This window comes from Protopterus annectens, chromosome 3.part0 (genome assembly GCF_019279795.1).
Source record: "Protopterus annectens isolate FY-2018-M chromosome 3.part0, PAN1.0, whole genome shotgun sequence".
NCBI classification, from domain to species: Eukaryota; Metazoa; Chordata; order Ceratodontiformes; family Protopteridae; genus Protopterus; species Protopterus annectens.
Window position 1 is genome coordinate 59110845 of NC_056731.1, and position 22979 is coordinate 59133823.

Below are 22979 nucleotides of genomic sequence, written 5' to 3' on the forward strand. Positions count from 1 at the left end.
CCCACTCATGGAAGTGGTGACTCAGAAGGCGTGGACGGCCCCGAACACAGTGGAACCAACTCTCCGTAGGCCCATAAAGTTTATTACAGCCCCATCCGACAAACAGTTTCTTACGAAGGGTGTCCCTGTTGATGCCATGGTGGTTGCAGCAGCCACTAAGAAGGAGTTGGCTGATCCTTCTGTCCCTGTCCATCCACCTAATAAAGAATCTAGGACAATGGACAGGTACGGGAAGCGGATGTTTTTTTTCAGCGACCTTTTCCATGTGGTTGCTGAACTACCTGTGACATTTCACCTGCCTTCAAAGGGGTATCCTTAAGGAATTGGGTGATACCCTTTAGGATCCATCTGCTGCGGGTTCTCAGGGAAAGTTCAACTCCCTGCTGGCAACCCTTAACTCCATTAACTCCTCCATGCGGCTCATTTCTTATACAGCCGATGGGGCGAGTAGGGCCTCAGGCACAGGTGTAGCCTTGAGACGACATGCCTGGATGTGGTTGTGCAACTTTGCTGACCCCTATAAGGCGTCCTTCACCAACACCCCCTTCGATGGTTCGGCTTTGTTCGGACCACAGGTGAAGGATACACTTACCAGGTGCGAGCAGGAAGGCAAGACTCTCTTTGCCACATCTAGACCATACCCGAAAGGTCAGAAGGGTGGAAAAATGTGGTTTCGCAAACCCCAGGGAGTCATGCCTGACGCACATGGCGAGTTTCCCTCCAGGGGCAGAGGAGAGAACAATAATAGACGCTGCCCGAGGGGCAGAGGGGGTCCACAGAATCAGGGTAGCAGGGAATCTTTCTCTGACAAACCCTTCCAGCACCCCTGAGGGGCTGCCCGACTGTCCACCTTTGGAGGCAGTTGGGGGAAGGTTGTCACTGTACCCAGAAGCCTGGCAACTCCTCACACAAGACAAATGGGTACAGTCTATCATATCTAAGGGTTACAAAATTACCTTCGTCCACACCCCTGTACAAAGAAACAGATCCCTTCCAGATCTCCCACCTGCGCTAAGGGATCAAGCAGTACTAGAAATTTCAAATCTGCTAAAAAAGAGGGCCATCCACCCAGTCCCAGCAGACAAGCAAGGATCCGGAATTTACTCCAAGTTCTTTTTGATATCGAAAAAGACAGGGGACTGGAGACCCGTTCTGGATCTCAGCAGACTGAACAGGTCTATCCAAAGAACAAAGTTCTGGATGGTCACGCTTCAGTCTATTCTACCCTTTTTGGGTCAGGACAATTGGATGTGCTCTATAGACCTTCAGGATGCATACTACCATATCAAAATGAACAGGCGCTCCAGAAGGTTTCTCTGCTTCCGGCTGGGAGCCAGTCACTATCAATTCAGAGCCCTGCCCTTTGGTCTCACCACAGCCCCCAGGGTGTTCACCAAATGCATGGCAGTGGCTACGGCTCACCTGAGACGACGGGGATTCCAGGTGTTTCCATTTCTCAACGACTGGCTCCTTACTGCTTCCACCAGGCATCAACTTCTGCGAGCCAGGGACTATACCATTCAGACTTGCTCCGAGCTAGGTATATCAATAAATTTTGAAAAGTCTGCATTGTCACCTTGTCAATCTATAACATTTATGGGCACAGAAATAAACACAAAAGATCTGTCTGCAAAACTTCCTCGAGACAGAGTATCAGACATTCGCCAACATGTGCAAGTACTACTAAAGAGCAAGACTATTCAGGCCAGATTTGTACTAAAAACATTGGGTCTTATGGCGGCAGCGATCATTCTAGTTCCCCTGGCTCATTTCCACATGCGGATCCTTCAGTGGATGCTTTTTACCCAATGGTCCTTTCAACAGCTCCCAGTGTCCCACAGAATAATGATCATTCAAACATGCAAAGACCACCTGGCTTGGTGGATGGTCTCCCCTACAGTTCTCCAGGGCAGAACGTTTGTTCTTCCTACTCCTGTTGCCACGGTGACCACGGATGCCTCCCTGATCGGGTGGGGGGCATTTTCAGGGCAGGACTGTCTAGGGCATGTGGCAACCCCTAGAATACCACCTGCATATAAACGTCTTGGAGATGAGAGCGGTACTTTTAGCATTGCAAGCTCTTCAGGACTCTCTACCTATCAGGACTATTGCAATTCAAGCAGACAATATGTCTGTAGTGTGGTACATCAACAAGCAGGGCGGAACCAGATCCCTACCCCTTATGTCGAGAAGCACTCAGACTCTGGCAGTGGGCGATCTCTTCCCAACGGATAGCAACGCACATACCTGGGAAGTCCAACGTCATAGCAGACAGGCTGAGCAGAGCCATTCTCATGCCTCACGAGTGGTCTCTCAATCAGTTAATAGCAGACAAGATTTTCCATAGTTGGGGTCAACCTTGCTGCGACCTTTTCGCAACCCCTCTCAACAGCAAGTGCAAAGACTTCTTCACTCTATTCCCCCTCCCCGGCCATTCCCCCAGAGACGCTCTAGTCCACGATTGGCCCCGGGATCTTCTGTATGCATTCCCTCCTTTTCCCTTAATTCCCAAACTAATTCAGAAAGCGACCGCTTTGGGTTCCAGGGTGATCCTCATTGCTCCTTACTGGCCTCGACAAATTTGGTTCCCGTTCCTGCGTCATCTGTTGGAGCAGCCCTGGAGTCTGGACCCAGTGCCAGACCTGTTGGTCCATCAGTCGGGCGGGCTGCACCAATCCCTTCAGTCTCTCAACCTCACAGCTTGGTTGCTCCACTTCCAACCTTAGCCAGGCTTCCACAGATTTCTCAGCCAGTACGTGAAATCATCCTTTCTTCACATAAATCTACTACCAGAAAAACCTATGCTAGTAAGTGGAAACGTTTCTCCTGCTGGGCAGAGAACAGGAATATAGATCCTTTTACAGCCCCTGTCCACAGTGTTCTGGATTTTTTGGCAGAACTTTTTCGAGCAGGTTCTTCGTCTGCCACCATTAGGGTCCAGTTGGCTGCTATCACTAATTTCCATGCTGGCCTGTCAGAAACCAGCATCATGTACCACAAACTTTATAAGGCCTTTCTTAAAGGGACTATTTTACCTAGGCCCCCAGTTAGAGATCCCCCACCTCCGTGGGATTTAAACCAGATATTAACTTCCTTGATTCTCCCTTCCTTTGAACCTGCGGCCTCCTGTTCTTTAAAATTACTCTCCTGGAAGACTCTCTCTTCTTAGTAGCTATCACCTGAGCTAGAAGAGTGTTGGAACTTCAAGCCTTCTGCATTCATCCTCTCTATCTTGTTTTTCACAAGGATAGAGACTCACTTAAAACTAACCCTTCCTTTTTGCCCAAGGTTTCTTCTGAGACAAACCTGAATCAGGTGATTGAGCTTCCTGTCTTTTTTCCTAACTATTCAAACAGAGCTGAACAAAAGCTGCACTTTTTGGATGTTCACAGGCAATTACGATTTTATTTGGATAGGACAAAACAAATTAGGAAGTCAGACCAACTCTTCCTGTCTTATGCTGAGGGCAAGCAGGGCTTGCCAGTATCTTTATCCAGATGGGTGGCTTCAATCATATCCTTCATTTACCAATTAAGACACAAAAGCTCATTCCACCAGAGCGTTAGCCATGTCGGTAGCTTTTCAAGCAAGGCTCCCAATGGAATCTATTTGTGCTGCAGTCACGTGGGCCACTCCTCATACCTTTATTTCTCATTACAAGTTGGATGTGGCCTCCAGGAATCGGGCTGAGTTTGGTTCTACTGTGCTCAAGAGTCTGTTCCGATGAGCCACCCAGGACTAAGGTGCTAGGGACACTGTCCCATCCAGCAAGAATGAAGGCGAGATTGGCAACTTAACATTAAGAAGTTATGTACCTACCATAACGTTTCATGTTAGTTGTCTTCTTCTCGCCTTCTTTCTTGCATCCCACCCGCCATCCCCCTAGCCTGGACAGACTGAGAAGAATCCTTCTGAGGCCGTATTCCTCTACTGGACTATTCCTAGGTTATGTCCCCCTCTGTTACCACTGTAGATAATCCTTATAGTTGGCACAGGTGTCTCCATGGTGTTAGCTCTACCAAACGAGATCTGGGTATTGGACGCCTAGCATTGTGGGGATATAGATAGGGAGGGCCTTGAGCTGGTAAATAGCTCTCGAGCTTTGGTATAGGCCGAGTCGGAGCCGAGGATCGGCTCCGAACCCATCCAGCAAGAAAGAAGGTGAGAAGAAGACAACTAACATGAACATTATGGTAGGTACATAACTTCTTATTAATGTCCATGTTTGAATGTTTAGGGAGGTCTACTATACTTTTATTTATTCAGATCATATCTGGAACCCTATTTTGGGTTTTCTTCAACATGGCAGTATTAATTTTCCCCATGTTTAACAGAAACTACCCGCAGTTATCATTATTTAAGAAATTATATTATGATTTTGACTTTGCTCTAATGTTTAAGGCACTGCATATTGTTAAACAGATAGATTTCCAGCAGAAGTTTGAATTTACACAGATCATGTTTATTTCTCTTAGCATACACATATAATGAGATGCATGTATGTGTACTTGTACCTTATTCAAAAAAAAAAGTAGCATCATTTGCACTAGAAGTTGTGTTGTACAGGTATCGTGATGTACACAGAAGTATGCACTTAAAATACATGATGTTAAGTTGTCAATCTCGCCTTCATTCTTGCTTGATGGGTTCAGAGCCGATCCCTCGGCTCCGACTCGGCACTTGCTAAGCTTGAGAGTCACTTTTACCAGCTCGAGGCAGCCCCATATCCCATGATGCAAGGAGGTAAGTACCCAGATCTCGTTTGCCGCTTCGCTTAGGAGGTCTTTTTACCAGCTCCTGGTAAGTTGTTCACTTTTGTGATATTTAAGCCCCTTTTTAGTCAAAAACCTTTTATTGATAGTTTTTAAGTTTATTTTGTACCTTTTCTGACAGAAATTCCCTGTCTCCTTTAATTTTTTGTTAGTCAATCTTTTCCCTATCCCATCCCCCCCCTGTTAGGGTGTGTGTGTTGGTTTTTATAGAATACCTTTTGGTATTTTATTTAAGTTAATTTTGACTGGTGTGTGTGTGTGTGTTTTTTCAGCACCATGTCAAAGGAGAGGGTCTCAGGTTTTAAGAAGTGTGACTCGTGCTGTCAGAAGATGTCTCTGACAGACGGTCACACTTCTTGCCTGTATTGTCTGGGCCCTCTTCACCTGCAGGACTCCTGTGCTATTTGTCACTCCTTCAGCCAGAGAGTCCTGCAGGAGAGACGGAATAAGCTGATTCTTAGGGGCCTTCTTAAGCTGGAGGGCTCTCCGGCTAAGTCGGCTCCACCAAAATCAGCAAAACCTTCCAAGGCCCAGGCTTCTGTATCTAAGCCTGCGGCCTCGGCTCCGACTGCATTGAGTCGAGACCGGCTCCGGCTGGAGCCGATTCTGGCTTGACAAAGCTTTCGGCACCGATGGCTATCGGTGCCGAATCTGTATTGACCACTTCGATGTTGGCTCCGATCGGTTCCGACACCCATGTGGCACAGGCATCGGTGTCGGCTCCGATCGGCTCCGACACCGTTACTTTGGTGGCTGTATCGGCTCCGGCTGGAGCCGATACATCGAGGCGTTCTGTCGGCTCCGAGAAGTCGGCTCCGACAGGATCTATAGTATCGGCTCCGATGGCTCATTCCAGGAAGAGGTCGAGGTCTCCTTCCTTGGAGCCGATACTTTCGGCTCCGGCTTCACCTCTTCTATCGGAACGGAGCCATCGGAGCCGATCTTCAAGGTCATCCAGGTTGTCAGATCATGACCTAGAGAGAGTGGTCAGTAGATTACTCAAGTCACAGGTACTGGCCCAAATGTTACACAGTCCGTCTCAACAGACGACTGTTGGTCCACACCCCGTTACAGTTCCTCCTTCAACTCTACCCCAGAGCTTGGAGTTGGAGTCTTCGGGAATGGTTACTGCTACGGCTGGAGGACGGATACCCACTTCTGTCCCTTCAGCCTCTACTCTTATCTCCTCTTCGAGACCTTCCTTAGAGGGATTCGTGGTCGGGCTTCCATGGTCTCCTCCGAGGGGGTGAGTGGCATCGGACCCTTGTCCGAGCCCGCTCTTCCCCTTGGAGCCTCGGCCTTGGTGAGCTCGGCTCCGACATCTGCCTCGGAAACTTCCCTTCGGTGGTCCCTGGAGTTCCTAGCTCTTCGAGCGGGTTCTCTCGGACCTGCCTGGGAGGGGAGCATTCGAGGTGATGAAGAGTGTACTGGCCACTGGTATCAGTCAGCAGTCTGTTCCGTAGCTCCTCCCTCTATAGTACCTGTTGACATCTCTGCCACTTCTCTTGCTACAGGACCCAGAGATCCTCCGCCTCAGGTTTCCCCATTGGGAATTTCCCCCTCTTCCGAGGATTCTCCTGATGTTTCGGGAGATCCTCCTAGGAAGAGGACTTGTAAGAGGAAGCATGTAGACTCCCCGAGTCTGTCACTCGGATACTGACTTTGATGAGTCAGAGGGATCCCTAGATCCCCTCTGAGGATGTCTCCTTCTCAGACATCCTAGAACTTCTGAAACAGAGGGAAACTGGCCCACCAACAATCCCTCTGAGGATGAGTCAGTATACCGAGAGGCGTTTGGATCCCGGCCCTCCACCTCCTGGGTGTCTCCGCCTTTCGACCCCTTATGCAGGTGATTGCACGAAAGGCGTGGGCAGCTCCTGACTCTGTAGAGCCAGTCCCTAGGAGGCCTTCAAAATTTATCACTGCCCCGGCGACAAACAATTCCTTACTAAGGGTGTCCCGCTGATGCCATGGTGGTGGCTGCGGCCACCAAAAGGAACTTGCAGATCCTTCCGTGCCGTCCATCCTCCTAATAAGGACTCTAGGACCATGGATAGGTACAGTAAGCGGATGTTTTCCTCAGCGACCTTTGCTATGCGTTCGCTGAATTACCTATGTCACTTCACCAGACTCCAGAGGGATATCCTGAAGGAGCTGGGAGAAGTAGTTCAGGATCCTACAGCTGCAGGGGCTCAAGAAAAATTGCTTCTCAGCTAGGAACCCTCAATTCCATTGCAAACTCCTCCATGCGGCTAATATCTTATGCTGCGGATGGAGCGAGTAGAGTCAAGAGGCACAGGTGTGGCTCTTAGACGCCAAGCCTGGATGTGGCTATGTGATTTTGCGGATCCCTTTAAGGCGTCCTTCACAAATTCTCCCTTTGATGGGTCAGCTTTGTTTGGCCCTCAGGTGAAGGAAACCTTGACCAGGTGCGAGCAGGACGGCAAGACTCTTTCTGCTGTTGGAGTCCGTTTTCCACCCCTTCTAGGCCTTATCCCAAAGGACAGAAGGGTGGGAAGATGTGGTTCCGTAAATCCCAAGGAGTCACGCCTGGATTCACGTGGTCAGTTTACCCCTAGAGGCAGAGGGGTAACAATAACAGACCCCGCTCTAGAGTCAGAGGGGTCCAAGAACCAGGGAAACAGGGAGCCTCTCTGACAAGCCTTTTCAGGATCCCTGAGGTGTAGCCCGGCTGACCCTTCTTGGAGGCAGTCGGGGGAAGATTATGACTGTACCCAGAAGCCTGGCATTCCCTCACTCAAGACAGATGGGTACAGTCGATCATATCCAAGGGTTACATAATTCCTTTCGAGGAAAGTCCTTTCCCTCAAATTCCCTTCCAGATGTACCACCGGTCTAAGGGACATTGCAGAGTAAGAAATCGCATAACTACTGCATAAAACAGCCATTCAGCCAGTTACAATAGACCATTCAGAGCCCGCAAACTACTCAAGGTTCTTTTTGGTCCCCAAAAGACGGGAGACTGGAGACCAATATTGGATCTCAGCAGACTCAACAAGTCTGTCAGGAAGACAAGATTCCGAATGGTCACTCTTCAGTCAATTCTGCCCTTCTTACAGAAGGACAACTGGATGTGCTCAATAGATCTTCAGGATGCGTACTATCACATCAAAATTCACAGACGCTCCAGGAGATTTCTCCGCTTCGGCTGGGGTCCAGTCATTTCCAGTTCAGAGCCCTGCCCTTTGGTCTCACTACAGCCCCCAGAGTGTTCACCAAATGCATGGCAGTGGTCACGGCTCACCTGAGACGTCAAGGATTCCAGGTGTTTCCGTATCTCGACGACTGGCTCCTGTCAGCCACAACCAGGCATCAGCTTATACAAGCCAGGGATTACACAATAGACCTTTGTTCTCATTTGGGCATCTCAATCAACTTGAAAAGTCATCCTTATCGCCCTGCCAGTCTATTACCTTCATAGGCAAACTTAAACACTGTTCGATGTCAGCTACCCTTACAGAACAAAGAGTTTCAGACATTCAGACTCATGTCAGGATCATTCTGGCCAGCAAGAAAATACAGGCCAGAATGGTTCTAAAGGTATTAGGTCTCATGGCTGCGCCATTACTCTTCTTCCCTGGCTCGATTCTACATGCCTTCTTCAGTGGATGCTGTTCACACAGTGGTCATACCAGCAACTTCCAATGCGTTACCAGATTCTGGTGACACAGACATGCAAAGAGCATCTTGCTTGGTGGATCACATCGTCTCAGGTTCACCAAGGCAGGTGCTTTGTACCTCCGTCCCCGATAGCCACTGTCACCACGGATGCCTCCCTGATCGGGTGGGGGTCATTATCAAGGGAGGATGCTTCATGGGACGTGGCAACCGCTCGAGTACCATCTGCACATAAATGTCCTGGAGATGAGAGCAGTGCTTTTAACGTTGCAAGCCCTCAACGACTTTCTTCCCGTAGGGACAATTGCAGTCCACACAGACAACATGTCTGTAGTTTGGTATATCAACAAACAGGGCGGAACCAAGTCCTACCCCTTGTGTCGAGAAGCGCTCAGACTTTGGCAATGGGCGATCTCCTCTCATCGGTTTCTGGTAGCAACGCATATCCCTGGGAAAACCAACATTATAGCGGACAGATTGAGCAGAGCTATCCTCATGCCTCACGAGTGGTCTCTCAAGCAATCTATAGCGGAAGAGATTTTTCTGGAATGGGGTCGTCCATGTTGCGATCTTTTGCTACTCCCCAAAACAGCAAATGTCCAGACTTCTTCAGCCTCTTCCTCTATCAGGCCATCCCCCCAGAGACGCTCTGACCCAGGATTGGCCCCAGGGACTTCTTTATGCCTTCCCTCCATTTCCTCTGATCCCTCAGGTGATCCAGAAAGCTACCGCTTTCAGAGCCAAATTGATTCTCATTGCCCCTTACTGGCCTCGACAAGTTTGGTTCCCGTTCCTCCATCATCACCTTTTGGTGCAGCCGTGGCATCTGGACCCAGTGCCAGATCTTCTGATTCACCAATCCGGTCAGCTGCACCGGTCAATCCCTTCTCTCAACCTCACAGCATGGTTGCTCCACTTCCTTCCTTAGCCAGGCTTCCTTTGATCTCTAACCCAGTTAGAGACATCATAGTATCTTCACTAAAATCCTCTACCAGGAGGATTTACACAAGCAAATGGAAACGTTTCTCTTATTGGGCTAAGGCCCAAAATATTGATCCTTTTACTGCCCCTGTTCAGGCAGTTCTGGACTTCTTAGCAGAGATTTTTCATGCAGGCTCCTCTTCTTCCACAGTCAGAGTTCAATTGGCTGCTATTTCCAATTTTCATGTCGGGATAGCAGATCATAATATTATGTCCCATAGGCTCTGCAGGGCCTTCTTGAAAGGAATTTTCCTACTAAAACCTCCAATCAGGAATCCTCCTCCTCAGTGGAATCTAAATTTAGTGCTGACATCCTTGATTCTTCCTCTTCGAGCCAGCTGTTTCTTGTTCCCTGAAATATCTTTCTTGGAAAACGTTATTTCTAGTGGCTATTACATCTGCCAGGAGGGTGTCTGAACTTCATGCTCTTTCGGTTCGACCCCCCTATTTGGTTTTTCACAAAGACAGAGTATCTTTGAGAACTAACCCAACCTTTTTACCTAAGGTCGCTTCAAAGAACAATTTGAATCAATCCATTGATCTCCGGTATTTTTCCTAACTATTCAGACAGAGCTGAACAAAAGCTACATTATCTTGATGTCCATCGTCAACTTAGATATTATTTGGACAGAACAAAAAATTTAGAAAATCTGATCAACTTTTTGTTTCCTATGCGGATAATAAAAAGGCCTTCCTGTTTCTAAAGTGACTTTGTCCAGATGGCTTTCTTCGGTCATCTCTGAAATTTATAATCAGGGGAAAACAGCTGTGCTCAAAACCTAAAGCACATTCAACTAGGAGCTTAGCTACTTCTACAGCTTTTCAAGCTAGACTTCCTTTGGACACTATTTGTGCAGCGCCACTTGGGCTACTCCTCACACTTTTGTTTCCCATTACAAATTGGACTTGGCCTCCAGGGACAGAGCCAGTTTTGGCTCTACAGTCCTCAAGAGTTTGTTCCATTGAGCCACCCAGGATAGAGGTGCTAGGGACGCGGTCCCATCAAGCAAGAATGAAGGCGAGATTGACAACTTAACATTAAGAAGTTATGTACCTACCATAACGTTCCATGTTAGTTGTCTTCTTTCTTGCGACCCTCCCTCCTTCCCCCTGGCCTGGACAGACCTTGTATAAGAAACTATTATGCTAAAGACCATTCAGACCTGGTCCTTTTTCCATCTGTAAGTTTCGTCTTCCTTTGGGAAGTATTTTATGCTTGGTGCTATTGCCCTTTGTCAACAAACGAGATCTGGGTACTTACCTCCTTGCATCATGGGATATGGGGCTGCCTCGAGCTGGTAAAAGTGACTCTCGAGCTTAGCAAGTGCCGAGTCGGAGCCGAGGATCGGCTCCGAACCCATCAAGCAAGAAAGAAGGCGAGAGAAGACAACTAACATGGAACGTTATGGTAGGTACATAACTTCTTATTTTAAGGCATCCCATGATACTGTAGCATGGTGAGAAGATTTGGACTTGAAATGGGGGTGCCATAATGCATTACAATTCTTTAAAAAGGAAAGTAAATTATTTTTTTTAAATAATGGCATTTTGTAAGAGTAATACAAATTTACCTGCAGCTGTCTTTTGTGTCATCATAAAGGTTTCATCCTTCTGGCTAAGTCAGACCATTCATAGGTAAACCCATGCACTACTCACATCCCATTGGGGTATATTGCTTAAAGAGTGTATTCACTGTGTTACTTAAAATTGTAAATTATTTGTTGTTCTGTAAGTATTGGTGCAACTCTAACATAATTTTTTGAATTTCAAACAATATTATCCCTTCATTGCTGTTTTAATTAAAACCAAGATAAGAAAAAGTGAACAGTTTATAGTGCAGATACTCCAAATTCTCCTTCTTATGGCCAGAAGCTGTTTGGTGTGTTGCCTGTGTTGAAACATTTTTCTTATATTTTCAACCTTTCTTTTAATGTAAATATTTGTTAAACAACAATGTTTTGAAGTGACTCATTTCCTTTTCTTAAAAAGCTAAGACTTGTGTACTTCCTTGATAAGAGTAAGACAATATTCTTAACAGACTTGTTTAAATAATCGGTGTCTTTTATATGTGCTAAAGAGGTAATTATTATAAAATCATCTACTTTTCAGTATCTTAGTCTTTAACCTTTTGACTTCCAGGAGCAAAGTAATTGCATTTTACATTTGGATATTTTAGACAATGGTTACCCAGCTTCTGTTTTTAAAATTGACACTGTTCTTACTCTGTACTAAATATTTTGTTTTCTTCCTTATGGGATGACTACTTGAAAAATATAGTGCGTAAAGTAGGTATCTTTGGGTGTTTTATACTCAGATCAAACTTGTATTTCACTCAGTGTACATAATATGTAGTTAACTTGCTAAAATAGTTTGTTGTTACCGTTAAAAAAATGCAACTTGTAGTAAATAACACTAGGAAATTAAATGCTGTTATATTAACTTCAAATCTAAGAAAAAATATTCCATGGTTGGAGCATGTGTGGTTAACAAATGTTCCATTTTATTTACATACGATATTTTATAACAGGATGTTGGATTATTTTAGCTGATTGCTAAACAATATATTGTGTGCTTGTATACCATCATCATATTTGTTTGATTGTTTTATCAGATGACTGTTTTTGTTGTTTTATTAAATTTGTTTTCTCTATTTTTATGTTTTACAAAATGCATTTCTTTTTGTAGCGTGGATGTCGCTTGTTTGTGTTGTTGCATTTTTTTATATTCAGTGTAATTGTTTTTGTAATACTAATAAAATGCCAGTTAAAAGTCACTTATTAAATAAATTATAAGTTCAAGTTCTAAAAGTAATGTAGTCCACTATGCGTTGTACTGGAATTGCCTCACCTTGGTGTGTTGATGTCAGTTGACTTTTAGTCAGAATAACCCGACCTGTGACATTATTACCTGTGACATTATTATCACATTTCTACACACACACACACACACACACACACACACACACACCAGTAAATTATTATTATGTTATTTGAGATTTTGACTGGTCATCTGCTAAGCTCACTGATCATTCTACCTTTTTACAGGAAGATGAAACAAAGCCAGAGGACTGCATTCCAGATACACCAGGCAATGAAGATGCCAGAGAGTTTCTTGCTCATGCACCTACCAAAGGGTTGTGGATGCCTTTGGGTAAAGAAGTCAAAGTTATGCAGTGTAAGTACAGACTAACATACAAACTAATAAAATAAGTAATCCTCAAATAAGAATTTTTCAAACGGCAGGTAAAACAGAATTCATATTTCTGAAGACTTGTGTCCTAAAACAAGATAACGGAAGCAAGATATCAGTGGCCTCTCCAGCTCATGTTGTGCACTTTACGTTTTGTTGTTGTACTTACTTGTATTGTTGAGTTGTAGGGTGTCATCTGGTCGAGTGTGTGTCTGTCCGTGGCATCCTGATGTTTAGTTTTCCTTACCTTTTGGAACTTGGAACTTGAAGAAGGGCCTTCAGTGTGAATTGGCTCGTTGGATACAGAAGTGGAAGTGGAGTTCGCCGGTGTGAAATTTGAAGTCTGATTTGTCTTGTTGGGTCGGAGGGATCCCGAATGAAGTTTGAGCTGGAAATAATGCCGGATTTTGGAGCTGGTGCCGGTGATAGAGTGCCTGGTGAGATTGAGGAGGAGGAGGATATGATCGTTGTGTGGTCGTGGCCATTAGGGTGTGAGGATGGCTGTATTTGTACAATCTGTGGATCAGTCTGGGTATGGATTGCTGGTTCTGGTTTGGAGATGTGGTACCTTGTGGTTCCTTAGTGGACTGGGTGAAATGTTTCTGGTGCTGGAGTGGAATGCGGGGGTGCGGCAGTTAATGCTTCTGCACATGCAGTTGAACTGGGATTTTTAGTTGGTCCTGGAGTTGGAGTGCAGCAGTTGAAGCTTATGGCACCATTGGTTGTCTTGTTACTGTTGTTTTTGTGTTTTGTTTATGTGTAAACGTTTATTTTAAATGTCATTGCTTGGTGATGTTGAGCTTAGAGGAACATAATTTTGTTCAGCTGTGCACTTGTGGGTGCATGCAGTTGAATGACAGTAAATTTATTCTTGATTGATAAATGTGAATAGCATGTTAACTCATTTCCCACATTTCCTGCTTTTCTAAAATGTAACCAATTTGAATGTTCTGTCATGCACTTTTGCAGGACTTATTATTCTGTTTTTCCTTCATGACTACAGTGTAATTTGATTGTGATACTAATTTTGTAATATTCAATGTGACAATTAAGCAGTTTAAGTGTGAGAAATTATTGTTATAAAATACACAAGACAGGAAGCTGCTTCACTTGCTCACCTTTAAAATACTTTTCACAATTAAACTTTCTTTGGCCCTGAGCTCCAGGCTTTTTCTGACCAGCCTGGCACCAGTCAAGAATGTGACACATCACTGACATTTTCTGGCAAGTGTTAGTGACATCTTTGTTTGTTTCTATCTTTTGAGGTAATACATTTGTATATAAACGTAAGGTTTGAATTGAGGTTTGTGTACCTAGGTTTTGGAAGTGAATGTGAATTAATATATAGATACCCAGTTCTATGCTACTATGCAGGAAGAAAAGCTGCTCAGTTTCCCTTGATAGAGTAGAATACCTTTTAGAATATTTTGATACTTAACTATATGAAATTGATATATTCCACTGTTAACTAAAATACAAGAATTTGGGATGACACAGGCTGGAATTCATAAACATTTGAAATGGTGAATTGAGGCTGAACAGCATACTTGAAAGTTGTGCAGAGCAGTTGTGCTTACATTCAAAGGCAATAGCTAGTGAGATGATATAGTAATAAACTCCTGGTGTTAAAAAAGACACTGTGCAAGAAAGTGTGGTGGTAGAAGTTGTAGCAAATAGGAAGACTGTGCTATGTACAAATGAAGTCACAACTAGAATAGATACAGTTTAGAAGAGTACTATTGTCAAAGGATCAAAAGATAGCAAGCAGCTTTTCTCCCTGCATAGTAGCATTTCATTGTGCCTTTAAGTTAATTCTGTATGTAGCACATGTCATATAAAATGGTTAAAAAAGCTGGATAGTGATAGATGAAGGTATCTTTAAGGGCTAGAGCAGGTGCTTTCAAGAAGACAGGAAAAGTGAAAAGGGAATAAGCAGTACAGTGTTTACTGTCTGGGAGTGTAGTACAGTATATACCATCTGGGTGTAATGCTGTATATGTCATCTGTGGGTGTATTGCAGTATATACCATCTGGGTGTAATGCAGTATATGTCATCTGTGGGTGTAGTGCAGTATATGCCGTCTGGGGGTGTAGTGCAGTATATGCCGTCTGTGGGTGTACTGCAGTATATGCTGTGTGAGTGTGTAGTGCAGTATATGCTGTCTGTGGGTGTAGTGCAGTATATGCTGTCTGTGGGTGTAGTGCAGTATATGCTGTCTGTGGGTGTAGTGCAGTATATGCTGTCTGTTGGTGTGTAGTACAGTATATGCTGTCTGGGTGTGTAGGAAGAAAAGATAATTGTTTATAAGAAGCATCATTATTATTATTATTATTATTATTATTATTATTATTATTATTATAGTAGCTAATTTAATGGCACAGAATAATGAAGTCCTGACTTTGACCTTAGTGACTGAGGAGCTGGAGGAATTGTAATAGGGAGAGAGGAATGATAAGGCAGAGCCGGTTCACCTGTTCCTTGGAAGAGTTTGGATGCATGTGCCGAAGGATGCACAGTCCACATACAGCCCATTGTGATGACCAGACATAGATGGAGACATTTGCCTTCTAGAGAAGGGCTGTTGGGCAGCATCACATGTGGAAGTAGATGACAGTCTCTCATATAATTCCATTGCATGTCCAGACCTTTGAACAAAGAGTAAAGTGGGTGATAGCTGCAGTTGTAGCTTAATGGTTGGTAGGCAAGGAAGAGAAAAATATTAAAAAAAAAATGAATACTGTTACACATTGTATTGCTACTTATTGCTACTAATTAAGGTAGATTATTTTCTTTTTTAGTATGTGTTCTACTATTGTAGCATGTTATCATTAACTTGTGAGTTAAAAGCTGTGGCATGCTTTTCCTTTTTGTACTCTGAAACCCACACTGTATGGAAAAGTTTTATGCACATGTGTGGTAACTAGCAAGGCTGACAAACTGATTATGGTAAACCATGTTCAACCAAATAAACATTCTTGGGCATAAAACTTTCAAGTCTTTAAAAAGGTATGGAATTAACTATGGCAGAAGGAGCTCCTTTCTAACCAGATGATACCAGGACACCTCACACTGCAGGATGAGGCATTTTCACTGCCAATAATAGTAAACTATAAGGGTTAGATATGGCTCTGTTTCACAGCTGTTTAGATTAAAAGAATGTTAAAAAAAAAACTTTTTAAGACCTGTATTTCTGAAGTTTGGAATGGAGTAGTAAAAAGACTGGACTGAAAGAATGAACCACAAGCTGCTAGAGTTCTTTGAAAAACATAATACCAGAGTCAATGTTTTTGTGCGACGGCTGCTGTCACTTGTAGTCTGACATCAGGTCTTCAGTACTGTAAAGCAAGGCAGCTGACATAATTACATCAGTCTTTCTTGCCGTGGAGCCCATAGCAGAAGCAGTTCGCATGAGTGCCGGTCAGTTGCTACCAGAAATCGAATTTCAGCAGAAAATGTCTAAAGCTAAGTACCCCATTGGGGATCCTTTTTTCTTGCTCTAACCAATGTCCGACAAAGTTAACAATTGTCTCGGCTGTGGAAAGCAGATCCCACATCCAGACTTTCATTCTTACTGCATCACTTTAGGCCCAGACCACGACGTCACTCATTGCCTTTTCTGTGCTCTCTTTAATACAAGAACCATTCGCTGTAGAGCTCTTTTTGTAGACAATTATTTTCATATTCCATCTTCAAATTCTGATATGGCATCCATCAGCCTACAATCCGCAGGCATTCCAAAAAAGCGTAAAGATAGAGACAGGCCACACAAGGCTAAGCCTTCCAATGACACTACCGCTAAGCAAGTCGTCAGGTTTCCTGAATTCATTGAGGCGCTTTCACAGCCCCTGATGCCTGACTCGCTTTCTGCGCAGGCCTCTGCCGAGACTCTTTCGGAGTCCAGTATGCCATAGAAATCCACTTCATCTGCCGAGCCTTTGGGTGTTTCTGCCTCAGTTGTGTCTGGAGCCGCTATGCAGGCACCGGCTTCTGAGGAGGCCTTTTGCACTTCCGATTCTAGACAAAAGTCGTCTTCTCTTCCAACTACTGTTTCTCTGAGACAGAGGGACTCTCTCAGTCCCTGAAGCCAGGCCACTCCTAAGAAATCTGTTTCTAGCCACCATCTTGCTACTGCTCCCCCTCCCCAAGCTCAAAGGCTTAAAATGTCGGAGGATCTCATCTCCCTTATCTGAGGTACTCAAGCCCCCACTGTGAAAAGGAAAAGGCTTCCTTCTCCAGAAATTATAACAGTCCAAGAGTCTGCAGAATCTGATTATTCTGCCTTTGAAGAGGAACAACAGCCCTTAACTGTTTATGAGGATTCATATGCAGGGGAATCCATCTCCCCTGCAGAGGACTTCTCCTTCGGGGAAACCCTTCACTCCCTCAGGGAACCTTTTCATTGGGAATCTCAGGACTACCCACGGTCAAAGAAATGACCTAGAGAATTTCTGGACCTGCCCCAGCGCAGACCCCTGGCCATCCCACCCATTCTAGAAGTGGTGGATGATGTTTTCCTTGAATCCAGTTTAGCCCCTGATGCCCTGTCCTCCTGCTCCAGCTAAACCTGACAGGTACTACAGAGTACCAGATTTTCACAAATACCCGTACAGCAGGGGCGGCTCGTGGCATAGGGCTGCCGGACTGCAGCCCCCTCAAAAATAAAAAAAGAAAGAAAGAAAAATGAAAAATAAAAAAAATTATTTTTTCAAAATTGGGACTTGGCGCATGCATAGACCGAGTCCCGACTACTGTCGGTCTATGCGCATGCTCAAGGCAGTCCGGCCGTCCCCATAGGGGACACAAGGACGCCTGTGCACTTTTACAGTGCACAGACCCGCCAGGATTATGGGTCGCGTCCGGACTGCAAGAGGAGCAGCAGGGACTCGGGACAGAGCATTAGGGATCTCGTCGGCGCGGGATGGAGCATTGGGATCTCGGTCTTCAGTATTGCGCGGGAAGGATGTACTTTAGCTGGATGTATTCAGGTAAGGTGCCTTTTAATTTACAATGTTTATTTGTATGGAGTTTGTGCTTTTTAATTTACAGTGTTTATTTGTGTGTGTATGGTGCTTGTGCTTTACTGGAGTTTGTGTATGGTGCTTGTACTTTACTGGAGTGTTTGTGTATGGTGCTTGTACTTTACTGGAGTGTTTGTGTATGGTGCTTGTACTTTACTGGAGTGTTTGTGTATGGTGCTTGTACTTTACTGGAGTGTTTGTGTATGGTGCTTGTGCACTGGAGTGTTTGTGTATGGTGCTTGTGCTTTACTGGAGTGTTTGTGTATGGTGCTTGTGCTTTACTGGAGTGTTTGTGTATGGTGCTTGTGCTTTACTGGAGTGTTTGTGTATGGTGCTTGTGCTTTACTGGAGTGTTTGTGTATGGTGCTTGTGCTTTACTGGAGTGTTTGTGTATGGTGCTTGCTTGTGCTTTACTGGAGTGTTTGTGTATGGTGCTTGTGCTTTACTGGAGTGTTTGTGTATGGTGCTTGTGCTTTACTGGAGTGTTTGTGTATGGTGCTTGCTTGTGCTTTACTGGAGTGTTTGTGTATGGTGCTTGTGCTTTACTGGAGTGTTTGTGTATGGTGCTTGTGCTTTACTGGAGTGTTTGTGTATGGTGCTTGTGCTTTACTGGAGTGTTTGTGTATGGTGCTTGTGCTTTACTGGAGTGTTTGTGTATGGTGCTTGTGCTTTACTGGAGTGTTTGTGTATGGTGCTTGTGCTTTACTGGAGTGTTTGTGTATGGTGCTTGTGCTTTACTGGAGTGTTTGTGTATGGTGCTTGTGCTTTACTGGAGTGTTTGTGTATGGTGCTTGTGCTTTACTGTGTGTGTGTGTGTGTGTGTGTGTGTGTGTGTGTGTGTGTGTGTGTGTGTGTGTGTGTGTGTGTGTGTGTGTGTGTGTGTGTGTGTGTGTGTGTGTGAAAATGCCCCAGGTGCTTATGGTGGTGTGGTAGGGAATGCCTCAGGCTTGAACCCTGTACCCTGTATGCAGGTGTTAAAGACTTGAGTTCCCTACCCACCACCACTTGTAAAAATTTCAGATTTTTGCCTCATATTCGATCTGATCTGTTCCTCATAATATCTGTGGTTTGTAAATGTTGCAATGCTTGATATTTGATGGTGTAGTAGTAGCATTGTTGCCTCACAGCTGCAGGTTCTTGGGTTTGATTCTTGGCTGGGGTTCCTTCTTTGTGGGGTCTGTATCTTCTCCCTGTGTTTGTGTGGGTTTGCTTTTGTGTCCTCCCATGTTACAAAGACATGTCTGCATTATTTCTTCCTGGGCCTCTGCTGAAAATTGTTTATTTGTTCCAAGTCAGACTGTCCTGATTAAAAATGTTAAATAAAATTGACAGGCATTTGAATTTCAGACTTAAGGGTTTCTGAATGTTTAATTCCTTGCATTTGATGGTGCAGTGGTAGTATTGTTGCCTCACAGCTATAGGTTTTCTGGTTTGATTCTTGGTTGGGGTGGCTTCTGTGTGGAGTCTGCATCTCCTCCATGTGTTTGTGTGGATTTGCTCTGGTGCCCTGCCATTTTACAAAGACGTGTCTGCAGTTTTAATCCCTGCTGAAAATTGGTTTTGTTCTGTCCGCAGTAAAATTGACAGGCATTTGAATTTCAGACTTCAGGTTTCTGAATGTTTAATTCCTTGCATAATTGATGGTGCGGTGGTAGTATTGTTGCCTCACAGCTATAGGTTTTCTGGTTTGATTCTTGGTTGGGGTGGCTTCTGTTTGGAGTCTGCATCTCCTGCCTGTGTTTGTGTGGATTTGCTCTGGTGCCCTGCCATTTTACAAAGATGTGTCTGCAGTTTTAATCCCTCGTCTCTGCTGAAAATTGTTTTGTTCTGTCCGCAGTAAAATTGACAGGCATTTGAATTTCAGACTTCAGGTTTCTGAATGTTTAATTCCTTGTATAATTGATGGTGCAGTGATAGTATTGTTACCTCACAACTATAGGTTTTCTGGTTTGATTCTTGGTTGGGGTGGCTTCTGTCTGCATCTCCTCCCTGTATTTGTGTGGATTTGCTCTGGTGCCCTGCCATTTTACAAAGACGTGTCTGCAGTATTAATCCTCGTCTCTGCTGAAAATTGTTTTGTTCTGTCCAGTAAAATTGACAGGCATTTGAATTTCAGACTTCAGGTTTCTGAATGTTTAATTCCTTGCAGATTTGATGGTGCAGTGGTAGTATTGTTGCCTCACAGCTGTAGGTTTTCTGGTTTGATTCTTGGTTGGGGTGGTTTCTGTGGAGTCTGCATCTCCTCCTGTGTTTGTGTGGATTTCCTCTGGTGCCCTGCCATTTTACAAAGACGTGTCTGCAGTATTAATTCCTCGTCTCTGCTGAAAATTGTTTTTGTTCTGTCCGCAGTAAAATTGACCGGCATTTGAATTTCAGACTTCAGGTTTCTGAATGCTTAATTCCTTGCAGATTTGATGGTGCAGTGGTAGTATTGTTGCCTCACAGCTATAGGTTTTCTGGTTTGATTCTTGGTTGGGGTGGCTTCTGTGTGGAGTCTGCATCTCCTCTCTGTGTTTGTGTGGATTTGCTCTGATGCCCTGCCATTTTACAAAGACGTGTCTGCAGTATTAATCCCTCTCTGCTGAAAATTGTTTTGTTCTGTCCGCAGTAAAATTGACCGCATTTGAATTTCAAACTTCATGTTCTTCAGAATACATAGTAGCACAACCTTTTTTCTAGCAATTTTCTAAGTTTATAAGATGAATATTTTAAATTTGTCCCTATTTTTGGGACTGTATTCCCCATTATTGGCTTCCACCAGGTTTTTGTGCTAAGGTTGACAGCTATGGCAAGAACTGAATTCACTGAATATGGACTGTAGAATTGTGCATATTTACTGATAAAGGTGCACTGTAGAATTGTGCATATTTACTGATAATGGTGGACTGTAGAATTGTGCATATTTACTGATAATGGTGGACTGTAGAATTGTGCATATTTACTAATAATGGTGGACTGTGGAATTGTGCATATTTACTAATAATGGTGGACTGTAGAATTGTGTATATTTACTAATAATGGTGGACTGTGGAAGTCTGAGTAGACTTTTATGATAAATGTTCTCAACTGGGCAGTTTTGCCATTATGGGTGCATATGTTTTGTTTCATTGCTTACTGGAAAAATGTTCAAAACAAATTTAAAACACCCTCTAACAAGTGTACTGTATTGTACAAGGAATATAATTTTTAGTACAATGAGGAAGGTGTATCAAAGAGCACATGTATGTTTCATATGCAAGGGGCCTATGATTCAAAACAGCCCAGAATTAATCTTTATCTGCCACTGGCAAAATGTATTTTCTTTGAATGTGGGTTTCAATGCTGTTTCAATGAATGTGAGTTTCAAGGGCAGAGAAGTTTTAATGCTAAGTTTTCATTGTGAGACTGCATTGCTTTGTTTAACAGATGACTTAATGTTTGTGCTGTAAAATACAAAATAAAACTTTCAAATGAAGTCCAATCATTGAAGTAAAGCAGTATGCACATTAGTGTTTATGGTAAATGGAGTGAAATAGCCAAGTAATGGTTAATTGGAATGGCTGCAGAGGCTCCAGTTCAACCATTATTTTGTCAGGGGAGGGCAGCAAACTCAGACAGGCCCAGCTGAACTATACCTCCCAACTGTCCAGATTTTCAAAGAATGAATAGATTTTTGCTTCTTATTTTTGGTTTGTTGTTCATAAAATTTGTAGTTTTAATTCCTAAATGATTTGCCAGAAGTCACTAAATAATAAGTTTCAGACTTCATAACCTTCATAAAATGCATGTTAAAGTAAGAGCCGTTCTATCAACTGTCTCAATTTATACAAGAGCAATTTTTAGTACTGTTTATATGTGCCCCAATATATTTGGCCTTGTTCAGATTTACTGCATTAACAGGTTGAGAGGTACATGCAAATAAATTGCTTTATAGAATTAGGCATAGCCAACCTCTCAACTGTCCCCAATTTTTGGCTCAAAATGTTGCTCTTCCCCTAATAATCCCTCCATAAAATAGCAATTTTGGAAGAAAACATGGAGGGTTTACAATTAAGAAATAACTGTAATACTCAAAGTTATAGATTACTTGAAATGCATGTAGATTCTTTTATTTTGTCAGCTGCTCAAGGTAGCAGTACTAATATTAAAGTGTCCCTTCTTTGACAGGTAGAAGCTGTATTGTGTGTCTATTTTATATTTTTGCATCACATTTTTGGTCCATTTTCATAAAATTGTGTTTTTGGCAAATTAGTGACAAATCACTAAAGACTGAAGTTAGAAAATGACAGACATTTGAGTTTCAGATTTTATACCCTTCAGAAAATTCATACTAATGCAAGACCTATTCTATGATCTTTCTAAGTTTATTAGAGCAATATTTAAAATTGTCCTTATTGTTGTGCCTTTGTCCCACTTCTGTGTATGGCTTTGTCCAGATTTCTTGCTCTTGAAGTTGAGAGGTATGACAAATGTGTCAGGGCCATCACAGTCAGCCAGAGAGATTTCAAATTGTGACATGCTTGTTGCACCCCACTCCCCATGTAGTGACTCTGGATGTGTCCAAGCAAGGCAAGGAGTAGTTGTATCTACCTTGGATGGGGAGGACACACTGCATAAGTACTACAGTGGCTTTTCATCTGTCCTTGATTTTGCAGAATGGTCTGGTTTCTGTCATATTTTGTACTGTTGATTTATGCTTATTACTCAAAGTGCCTGTTGCTCTGTGTTTAAGTAGCAATGCTTTAATGACCATAAGGTAAGCTTGTCTGACATCGTAAGATGCAAGTAAGCTTTAATAAGCATACTGTTAAAGAATTGCCAACATTGAAAGCCTTTCTGTTGTTGCCATGCAGAGAATACTTGACTAGATAATGTATAAGCCTTGGGTATTAAAGGACAGGATTCCATTATTTTAAAAAGCTCATTACACTTGTTGGAGACTTCCAGTCATCTCTACAGGCTTTACCCGTAAACTAAACAGAATGCCAATCATGTGTGGTCCATAACCTGTACAGTAATCCTTTAAGCAATGTATCTTGAGCTTGTTTCTTGTTTGCTTTTCATTTTTTACTTTTATCATGTTTTCCCCATGAAACAAGTTGTCAGGCAGCAGGTCTTTTTGGATAAGAAACATTTTTACAAGTGGGGCATCACATAGATTTCTACTTTCAGCATGTTGCTTGGTACTTTAATAAAGCTGAATATATTATAATTAGAACTGCAGTGCAAGGAGAAGTGGTTTGAGTTGAGTGCTTCTGGTTTTTCTTATACTTGATTTTGACTGGCATTCCAGTAATGTATTTAAAAGTAATTTATTTTTTCATGCCTCACAACCTTTTGTTTCCATCTAGATATTAAGTAAGCTGTCATGCAGCCAATGCATTGAAATATTTTTATTCT

General features: G+C 43.4%; 1 protein-coding gene across 1 annotated transcript in view; it reads left to right on the forward strand.

Moving 5' to 3' along the window:
- The window catches only part of RP9 (RP9 pre-mRNA splicing factor), a 316476-nt gene that overhangs the window by 151604 nt on the left and 141893 nt on the right, over nucleotides 1–22979 (forward strand). The window contains exon 3 of the mRNA XM_044064585.1: nucleotides 12437–12566. Coding sequence (XP_043920520.1) covers nucleotides 12437–12566 — 130 coding nt within the window. The remainder of the gene's footprint in view (nucleotides 1–12436; nucleotides 12567–22979) is intronic.